Raw genomic sequence first — 10,967 nt, forward strand, 5'->3', positions numbered from 1 at the left:
TCCCTTCCCACCCAAACAATTCTGATTCTATAAGTAATAGAAAGATGCAAAAATACATTCTGAAATATTGTCTGTCCCAAATTTGATGCTACATGAGTCCAGACCCTGTATTTCAGTGCTATACATATTGAACTCCATATTCTGTAAGTGGTGTCCCCAGTTTAAAAGGAACCATTCATACGCTTAACACCATGCATAAGTTTCTGAAGCACTGTGGACTATACTGTGGGAAAATAGCTGTATAGCAAGAAACAGGTAAAAACTAACCAGTCTTCAGAGTCTGGAAAAGTTAAAAATAATTTTCAGTGTTATCCCAAGCAGTTTATGATACAGGTAACACTTGTAATATATTTGCAAATAATCTTTTCTGTAGCAGATTCAAGCTGCTATAAACAAATACATAAATAGAACAATCATTGTAAATAAAAAATATTTTATTTCAAGCACTGTAGATTCTGTAGAGCATGTGATTTAAAAAAAAAATAAAGAACCTTTAGTTTTCCTTATCAGTGCCATTTTAGCTTATTTAGAAATTAACACCATAGTGAGTATCAATACCAAAGCCAATAACACAACTTAAATCTCATTAGAATAATTTAGAGAAGACTGAAATTATACTTAACCCTCATATTAGCAGAATACATATCATTAATTCCACAATAATGTGTGTATAAGAGAAGATACTGAAAAATAACATGCTGTCCTGAAGTAGTTTATATTTTCAAAAGAACTGTGAAATGACATCAATGACTTTTGGATTCATTTCCCTTCTGGTTCTAGGCTAAAATACCCCGTTCAAGTCCATGCCCCCTCCGTCTCTCTACGTGTTGATTACCTGCGTTCCATCAGGACCAATCTTATCCAAAGCTCCAACAGTGCTATAGAGAAAGCTAATTATTTTATTGAAATTGTCATCTCCAATACTCCATGACCCATCCACCAGGAATGCTAGGTCAGCTTTGGCGGCTTTGCACACTGAGAAAGAAAAGCAAGTATTTCTGAATTAAAGCAATGCCTCCACTCCTCACGAAATCTCATAAATCACTTCAGAAAATGCCACTGTCATAGAAAGCGCTTGGTTAATGTTAGTTAATAAACAATGCTTTAGCAAACCGACCCGCTGGCACTGACTTAGTGCAGGTGTACAACAAGCTGAACTCTGCAAGGGGTGAATGCTCTGCACCAACAGATCCTACCACAGGATATACTCCAAAGCCATGGCGGTTCTTTAAAATCCGGCTAACCATTTTTATTTAGGTTGTTAGTGAGGTCCCAGATGAATTTATAGAATCCCAGGCTCCTAGCATGACACAGTAAGCAAGATGAGAGAATCTGGACTGTGGAGGTTGCCAGTGGGAAACTAGTCCACTCAAAGTTACCCCAAGCTCTGTAGTGCAAGATGCTCACCCCTTTAGGTACCCTATTTAGGAACAACACAGGTTTTCCCTATCTCATCTTATTCCAGCATGTTCTTATGCAAAATGGCCTGCACAGCTGTATAACACCTGCTCACACGAGTTGCTCACTCTTTCATGGGAACTGGGAACCTTCAACACTCCACAGGATCCGAGTTCATTGCTTGGTGTCAGAAACAAACAGTCTCAAAGCAAAGTTATGCTTTTCAACATATTTCATCTTGAAGAAAAATGTTCATCTAAATCCAGAGAATGTGACAGGAAGATATGTACCTGTATTTCTCATTTTCTGTTGATTACTCCTTGGATAAAAACTGCTGCTGTGCAGTTTCAAAACACACACACACGGTCTTTTTTTTTCCTGTACTTAATGGATTAAATTCTCAATTACTATGCAGGAGTTTGGTCCACCGACTTCACGCTGACGAATTTGATCCTCAGTCTCCAACAATAATGCTCCCCTCATAGAAGTATTTATGAGATTTCGTACAAAACACTACATCTTCAAATGATAAACAGAAGGAAGTCTACATTTGAAGAGAGATGAGACTGAACATGACCAACACTTTCTTCATTAGAAGACATATTTTTTAAAATCATGCAGCTTTACATGTTTAATTACACTAGGATGTGTGCTTCAGCTGCAAAATATGGATGGTTTAGGTTCTGGAAAAAGAAAATCTTGCACATGTTAACCCTCCTTTATGCAAATTTCAACAATGCAATGTCATCAAATTTTTGGCTGATTAAATTTAAGCCAGCTGCCTTAACATTGGCGCTGTAGCAAATGCACAGGTGTAAAATAGTGTCAGAATCAGAAAATCATTGCATCAACACCTTAAAATTATTATAAACCCACACATACAGCACTTACCCTCTTTCGCAGGAGGGATTGTAGGTGGTGGAGGTGGTGTTGAAGGTGTTGTTGGTGGTTGAGTTGGAAATGGTACTGGCGAATAAAAGGAAGGAATATTAAAAAATGCTTAAATGCCCAACATATTTTATCTGTATTAAACACAGCATCTTCTACTCACATCCACTTTTAAAATTTATAATCCTTAATCAACTAGTCCCTATTTACTATCCCTAATCAATTGGAGAAAAATGTAGTAGAGCATGTGCATGTAATATCTTCCTCTACTGACCATCTGAAAAAGGACAGCACTATTACAAAGCAATTAACGGCTGCATTTCAGTGTGAATGATACAATGACGCAACTTAACTGCTACAGGAACTGCCTCTTTTTATGTTTCCCCAGTGTAGGAGACCATGTGGCAGCCCTGTGCTTGACCTAGTATCCATAATTCATTTTGTAAAATGTCAGCATCCTTCTTCTTTCTGACCACAACCAGTCCTTAGTCACAGAAAGTAGGTCTCTTCCCACCAGGGAAGGAAGAAGATATTAGTCCTGCAATCCACAATACAGACAGTGCAAAAGCAAGCCAGTGCCTGCACTCAGAGCAGGTCACAGCCTGCCCTGATCAAGATTTTCCTGAATTTGATGGAAGACCTTGTTATGTTTCCAGCCAGAAATGCAGTTCTAACCACAACTCTACAGGACTGTGGCTTTGCTGCCTGCAGCATATATACTTGCTGAAAACTGTCTCATCCTTCTCCTGAAAATAAGCTTCAGAATGACAGCTTCCCAGAAACCTAACTGAATTCATGGTCACGATGGCCAGCTCTGCTGAACACAAGAGCTCTATTTAGTGTCCTTCAATGCAGTCTTGGCAGAATTCTCAGAGATAACACGTCACCTTCCACAACTGTATCTGAGGAAAAGCTTCCACATTCATTCAAGGGCATTTTTCCTGATTTTTTCAATGCAAGTAGCCTAAGAAGCCATAGGTGAGAGAACATCATTCCTTTAAGTAAGGCTATACTTGTTATTTGCTCTAATATATGTTACATTTATAGACAATGGATAGACTTAGATACGACGTCAGAAAAGGCACCTATCTTTGGGAAAGATTAGTGCACACAGGATTCATTACAAACCTCATGTACACATCCAAGCTGAATCCCACTGTGACTGATGTGGGTTTTCCCACTGGCTTCAGCAAAAGAAAGGACCAGGACTCTGAAACACCTAAAAGAAACTAATGCCTAGGACCTCCATGGCTGTGCACAGACCAAGACCAGGACCAGACCCCTTTAGAAAGGGTCACAGCTGCAGTAAGGTGACTTGAAAGGCTGCTTGCTGTCTAAGCACCACAGAGGTACAGGTCACCTTGAACCTTTTTCTTCTGAGGTGATACAATAATTTGCCTGCATCACAAACCATCTTTCTCAAATGGACATGTAGGCCAAGGTGTGTTCTTCCTTACATCTTCTAACTCCCTGAACTGCAGAGCACACAAAATAGATTTCTTCAAAAAGCAGGAGAAACTTGGCTTGTTCCTCACTGCTCTGAGAAGGAGCCCTGGACAAGTGACAAGTGGAGTCATGCACCTCTGCAAGTTTTTCCTATCTGAAACCCTAAGTGTGGGAGAGTTCATTTGAAGTGGAAAGTTATTATCTACTCTGAGAGAAAGGTAACAGCACTGTGGTATATGGTAATACAATATGAGAAGGGTATCACTGAGATTAAAAACGGACTGAAAGAAAGATAAAGGTGAAATATTCCCTCTGTTCATCCTGTGTTTTGTTTTGCAATATTTTGAACTCATAAGAGCAGTCTCTTGCCTTCATAAACAGCTGTGAGGGCTTTTTCTTGCCTGTCTTGTGTTATTGAGAATAATAATAAAAAAGCAGGTTTGTTTGTTTTAAAATACATAAGCAGATTGGGTATCAAGGTCCCATTTAACTGTAAATTACTCAGACACTAGCAAAATTTTTCTAAATAACAAGAGCTGCAGGATACAGAAGTTTCTCTATTTGCTTCCTTTTTGTCGATTTTTTTCTCTAAAGTCACAGATTTTTCAGAGTATCCCCCATTGAGACATTTTATGAATGATCAGAGAGCTGAAGCACCTCTCCTACGATGAAAGGCTGAGAGAATTGGGCTTTTTCAGCCTGGAGAAGAGAAGGCTCCGGGGAGACCTCATTGCAGCCTTCCAGTACCTGAAGGGGCTACAAGGAAGCTGGGGGGGACTTTTTACAAGGGCCTGTAGTGACAGGACAAGGGGTAACGGGTTGACTCTGAAAGTGGGGAGATTTAGGTTAGATATCAGGAAGAAGTTCTTCATGGAGAGGGTGGTGAGGCACTGGAACAGGTTGCCCAGAGAAGCTGTGGATGCCCCATCCCTGGAAGTGTTCAAGGCCAGGCTGGATGAGGCTTTGAGCAACCTGGTCTAGTGGAAGGTGTCCCTGCCCATGGCAGGGGGTTTGGAACTAGATGATCTTTAAGGTCCCTTCCAACCTAAACCAGTCTGTAATTTTATGAAGAAAGCTAAACCATCCTCTCTGTTTCAGTAAGAAGTCCGATACAGTTGATGCATGTGACTTCACAAGTAATACACAGAAGTGGTGTAGGAATCCTGCATCTCTGTGGAGGAGTCACACTGTAGCTGAAAAATTAAAAGCTCAGCAAAAGGAAAACTATGTAGGAATGGCACATCTGTAGGCAAAGGGCAAAACACAAGAAGCAATCAAGCATTATTGCTGCTGGCTGAACTCTGATCTCTTTTACTCACATGTTGTCTCCATGATGCTTACGGCAGGGCCCTCTATCTCCTGAAGCTGTGTATGAACACTAATTTTATATTCAGTTCCAGGCACCAGCTCAAAGAAACAATGTCTAGGCGTCCCTCCACCAAGATTTACTTCTTGCTTTTTCCCATCTGGAATTACAAAAAAACCATTATAACGCTTCTTTACTGTTTTATTGAATAATGTAATTGAAGTCTAAATTAAGAAGGGGATATGACAGTAGATGAAGGGCAAGTGGTTGACATGAATTAATAAACTACATGCCACAATATTTCTGGAAATTCACCTCTGTGCAGAGGCCTCTGTAACATTTTATCCTTCGTATTAAGTAGGAGCTGAGGAATGTGTCAGATATCTGCAGGAAAAAAGATGGATTTCATCCCACGCACTGAAGTTAATAAAAAATCACTAACACTCTCATCAATGGACTTTGGATCTGGTCCTAAATTATCAGAGTCTAATGAGGAATTGTTGCATTGTCTAATTCTACGGGATCCTTTGTCTATGCCTCTGGATCTGAGTCTGTAATGTGCTTCGTAATTGCAAGAGAGACTGAACTAGCTATTGTATTCCAGCTTCCACTAGTAATCACTTAACAAGTTGGTCAACAGGTAGTATTTACAGTGTTCCAAAATTAATTCTGCTAAATTCTGCATTGGAAAACAGGTTGACAATGGAAAAAACCCACATACTAGAAATAGCATAAGGCACATTTTAATAATAATAATAAAACCTTCAGCACAATTCATAATCTGTAGCAGAAAGAAGTGAAATACAAGTAACTGATCTCACATTTTACAGAGTACATACAACAGATACCAGTCATTCACTGCCAAGCAGAAAACCCCTGATGCTTATCAGGAGGTGTTACACTAGTATAAAAGTAATTTTCCACTGTCGGAACGAGACACACACCCAATCTGACAATCAAAACTCTTCATGATAGATGTTAATAAGAAGCAATTGTTCACACTTTAGCTCGTTCAGCTCACATTTAGGCTCTTTTGGCTTAGTTAAAACAATTTTGGCAGTTCTATATGATGAAAGCAGAATGTTGGCTAGCTCCCAGATGAGAAGAAAATCTGTGCTGTTTTGTGCCAGCCAAGATCTCTGCTTTCTGAACAGCTCATCCATATTCCAGGCCTTAAAATAAACCATATCACCGTCCACTTGCCATTCCATGGAAAGTTCATTATTTTTTTGCAACCAAATTAGTATTGTTTTTCATGCTACCTTTGATAGAACCCATTAAATGTTATTTACTGCACTTCTCTCAAGTTATCCAAGCACTGAGTTTGTCACCATTCAAAAGATCACTGATGTCTACTGGGGATAAAGAGAGTTAGTCTGCTCAAATAGCAACTTCTTCATAACCTCTTCTGGCTACACCTGAGAACCAGTGAGACGGAAGTGGCTGTAATTCACCTTCTATGCAGCCAGTGCTCAAACCATCAAGACACCATGTGTTGCCACATAAAAATATCTCACGTTTATCCAGATAAGTAATATTACTACAGTGCATAATTAACAATTAATAGAATGAGAACAGACATGGCTGGAGACTGCTCTGACTCTGTGAGCATAGTCTGGATTCAATTAGAGCTTCTTCCCACACTTCTATCCTCCTGTCATGTCCATCCTAATCCTACAGTGTTATCACTGTTGGTTTATTTACAATCTTAGATGTATTCAGTTCATCCTTTATCCACCTTCTGCCCCTCACACCAGTGAAAAACTCAGGTAATCCCTTACCCTCTATTGATAAATAAAACTCTCTCCCATAAAAAGGACAAGTTATCAACATTTGTTTGATCTAAAAGGATAGGAATGCTACTTCTACTCCTGAAACTTTCAGTGTGAGCACAACTCTCTTCTCTCCATCATTTCTAGTATTCCAGGAGCCAGTCTACTGTACTGACTGCATACAATTTTTTAACTTACACAATTCAATTCTCTGGGTTAGCCTGTAGCTGCATATCAAATGATTTAGTAACTTAGCATCACAGATCCAGAGAGTGGTTTGGATTGGAAGGAACCTTTATAGGTCATCTAGTCCAACCCCTCTGCAATGAGCGGGGACATCTTCAATGGGATCAGGTTGCTCAGACAACTTACCCACGAGCGATTCAATAACTACCCTGTATGCAGTAGCATGTCTGTGAAGCTGCCACTGAGCACAGAGACTAGTCATGCGGACTTGATAGGAATCCAAATTTGTCACACCGAGGTACACTGAAAATTAAATTAAAAAAAAATAGATTTACACCTCTAATAGGGCATACAAAAAAAAAAAACAAAACCAAAAGAACTAGAGTGAAACACTTGTGCCAATTCATTTTTAACAAATAATTTCAAAAGCTGCTTAAAAATGTCAAGAAAATCCAAAACAGGAAAGAAAAAACAAAAGTGATACATATACATGGAGATAGGAAAAAAAAAAAACTGATAAAACTGATTAGACTTTTCATTAAGGAGATTTATATCTACTACTAGGCAAATACGTTTGTTTGATAAATAATAACATGTGCTTTATAACCCCTGTCCTGCTAACATCCAGCAGATTATTTTAAAGCCTGATACAATCTGATATAAAAGAGACTTTCACTTCAGGAAAACAATTTACACAAAACTGAGAGTGTCTTCCACATGACAATTTATTGAGGGAGCTGCACAAAGCCACAGTTATATTGAAAAACAGCCCATAGAGATCTGAACAGCATGAAATCATTCTTACAGGTTTTGGCTATGCCTGTTAGGGCATCACTGAAGCCTGTTGAGTATGAAGCGAATACTTTAACACTGTACTCCGTTCCACTGAAGAGATTTAGAATGAGAATGGTATTAATATCATCCCCTACAAAGGTCTCCAACGCAGGACCTGGAACTGCAAAAAATGAAATAAATTAGAAAGTCATTTGCTCATCCACTGAATTAGCAGGCAGTTAAATCTTAAGACACTTTTAAAATTACGTGTATGCTTAAAGTTACTGCTATTTTTTGCCTTTTTTTTTTTTTTTTTTTAACCATAGGTAAAACCAAAGACACTCCGCTCAGTCCTTGCATGGGTAACAGCCACAACACACTTGGGAAATTCAGCAATGTGATTCATTAGGACAGGGTTAGACACTGGCATCTGTTAAGAACCTTTTGTTCTGCTTCAGTGACTTACTACTGCCCTAAATAGGCAGCCAAAGATCTCCTCAGTTTGATGGTGTGCCAGGACCAACGGGGGACAGCAGATGCCAGCCAGCAATACGGTCCCTAAGGGGTTCTTATACAACAGCATCATTTAACGCTGTGCAAAAATGATAATGGAAATAGAAAAGAATAAAACTTTCCCAAATCAGAACTAATGCAGCTCTTTTGTCACCTCTCTTAGTTGTTCTGGATACATTTCAGAAACCAGGCAACCATATTGTCTTTGGACAGCATTTTAATCACTTCATGGTCACACATTTGTGTTTCGCTCTCAATAGAGGACCGTGTTTTCCCAAGAATTTGAAGGAGCTTGGGTGCCTTGTCCACGTGCAATGTGCAGGTGGGCAATGGATGCAGCACAGACAAAGTGGGCAATGAATGAAATGTCAAGTATTTTAGAGGTGTAGAATGGGAGTAAAAGTCAACGAAACCAAAACTTTATATTGTGAGAGGAAGGAAGTTGAACAATAGAACACAGAAGAGAGGAACAGGAAGAGAGCAAAGGTAATCTCAGAAATAAATAGAAAGAGTCAGGGTAAAATGACTTAAAAGGACAGACTGAAAGAGTTGTGTTTGATCAGGAAGTCTAAGGGGCAATCTTACTGCTGCCTACACCTACATAATGGGAGGTGGTAAAGGAGACAAAGACAAAATGTCTTGAGGCAAACAGGAAGATGGTGAGAGAAAACAGACAAAATTTGCAACACGTGAAATTTTTATTAGATATTAGGAAAGACAATTTCACAGTGAGTGTAGTCAAAAACTGGATCAGATGCTTAGAGACATTTTGAAATCTCCATCCTTGGAGATATTACAAACTCAACTGGACAAGGCCCAGCAAAACCTGTTCCAAGCTGGCCTTGTTTTGATCAGGGAGTTGGACCAGATGTTCTCCAGAGATCCCTTCCAACCTGCATCATTCTGTGACTATGAAACTTTCTTACTCAAAACCTGAGTCAACTAAGTTAACAGCACTTTCAAAGCTGTAACCACAACTGTTAGATTTAAGTACAAAATTCAGCAAAAGATGATGTCAAGACATTGTGCAGGCAAAAATAAATTATTAAAAAAAAAAATCAGTTTAAAAACTCACTGTTGATAGGTTTGTAGACAATCCTGTAACCCATTGTTGGTGACGGAGGGGCATCCCAACTGATACGTAATCTGTTGTACCATTCATCAGAGACACGTAAATTTCTAGGAGCAGACAGGGGTACTAAAAGGAAACCAAACTGAGCTTTTACAAGTTTATCGCATACAAGCACATGCATCAAACTCAAGACATGCACATGAAAACAGTGCCATACCCAGTACTTTCAGTTTTAGAGGTAAAATTGCCAGGATGAAAGCCTTTAATCAGATTCATCCTTGGCATTACATCAGCAGATTAATGTTGATATATTTAAGGTTATACCAAGCATTAATTACGAATTTTGTGCAACAAACAATGAATTTTCGAATGAATTCTCAACCTTGTCCCTACATTTTTTTAAAAGCATAATACAATTCAGAGATAATTATCTTTTATTTATATTGTTTCTTTCAATCCAAGTACATTAACATTTTTCATGTATAAATCAGGCTCTTGTGAACACTTAACCCTTTCAAATGGAATCAAAGGAATGATTTACAAGTGATTTAAGTGTCTGCACAAAACCCACTTCAATTTAGGCAGAAATTACGTAAATTAGGAGAATAACTCAATAAAACTGTACTATTACAACTAGCAGTGCACAATGAGGTTTTTTTTAGCAATATACAGTAGAGAGACAACTTAAACTACAGCTGAGTAATCTTTTGGTACTTGGTCAGAACCCTAGGGATAATGCAATCACTTTTAGAAAAAGTTCAGCAGCAATTCTAATGACCTCTAGGAAGTAATGATCTCACACAAAAGAAAGTCTGACAGTACAATGGTTGGTTTGATACTATCCCAGCAGGCATTGTTTACTTTATTTTCTGCATTAGTTGGCTTGTCCTTGGTGAGCCATCTATCAAGAACTTACCCGCTTTATTGCTCAACAAGTTTCTGCAAACCCACAGTATTTGAATATAAAATACAATTTGTCCATTAGAAACAACCCATTATTTAGAAATCAATGAACTGAGGTTAATATAAAGCTCGATCCATATAAGCCATGCAAAATAAGACAACATTTATACTAAAATATATTACTACAGCCAAGGAAAAGAGGCCAAAATAGTAAGCTTTTTGTCATGCAAATCCCGGCCAAAGACAAGCAGAAAGTTTGTACTTACGAGTTTTGCCAGGAGCTGAGACACTGACTCCTTCCCCGTCAGAATACATTGGAGTGATAGTAACTTTGTACTCTGTATCAGACAGCAGAGGCTGAAGCAGAAGACTGTTTTGTCTCCCAGGCACCATTACCTGGATGGTCAGAAAAACAGAAACAATCAAGCTTAATAACTAGGGCCAAAATCTTTTTATGTCATGAACTCTGATGCCCCATTCCACTAGTACTGTTGTATAGCTTGCATTTTTAAATATCGAACCCACAGCATCGGAAGTATATAGACCGGTTGGAGCAAGTCCAGAGGAGGCCACCTCTGCTCCGGGGAGACCTCATTGCAGCCTTCCAGTACCTGAAGGGGCTACAAGGAAGCTGGGGGGGGCTTTTTACAAGGGCCTGTAGTGACAGGACAAGGGGTAATGGGTTTAAATTGAAAGGGGGGAGGTTTAG

The 10,967-nt window shown here is 39.0% G+C and overlaps 1 protein-coding gene across 1 annotated transcript; it reads right to left on the reverse strand.

Moving 5' to 3' along the window:
* Positions 1–835: 835 nt before the first annotated feature.
* LOC104507678 (collagen alpha-1(XIV) chain-like) lies at positions 836–10,659 on the reverse strand (the record flags this gene model as incomplete). Its single annotated transcript, XM_010149036.1, has 7 exons — positions 10,525–10,659; positions 9,359–9,481; positions 7,802–7,951; positions 7,183–7,299; positions 5,052–5,198; positions 2,290–2,364; positions 836–975 (listed from the first exon to the last, which is right to left on the reverse strand). Coding segments are annotated over exons 1-7 (879 nt in total), but the record flags the coding sequence as incomplete, so codon positions are not given.
* Between the last annotated feature and the right edge of the window lie 308 nt (positions 10,660–10,967).

This window comes from Eurypyga helias, unplaced genomic scaffold, assembly GCF_000690775.1.
Source record: "Eurypyga helias isolate BGI_N326 unplaced genomic scaffold, ASM69077v1 Scaffold29603, whole genome shotgun sequence".
Taxonomy (NCBI): Eukaryota; Metazoa; Chordata; class Aves; order Eurypygiformes; family Eurypygidae; genus Eurypyga; species Eurypyga helias.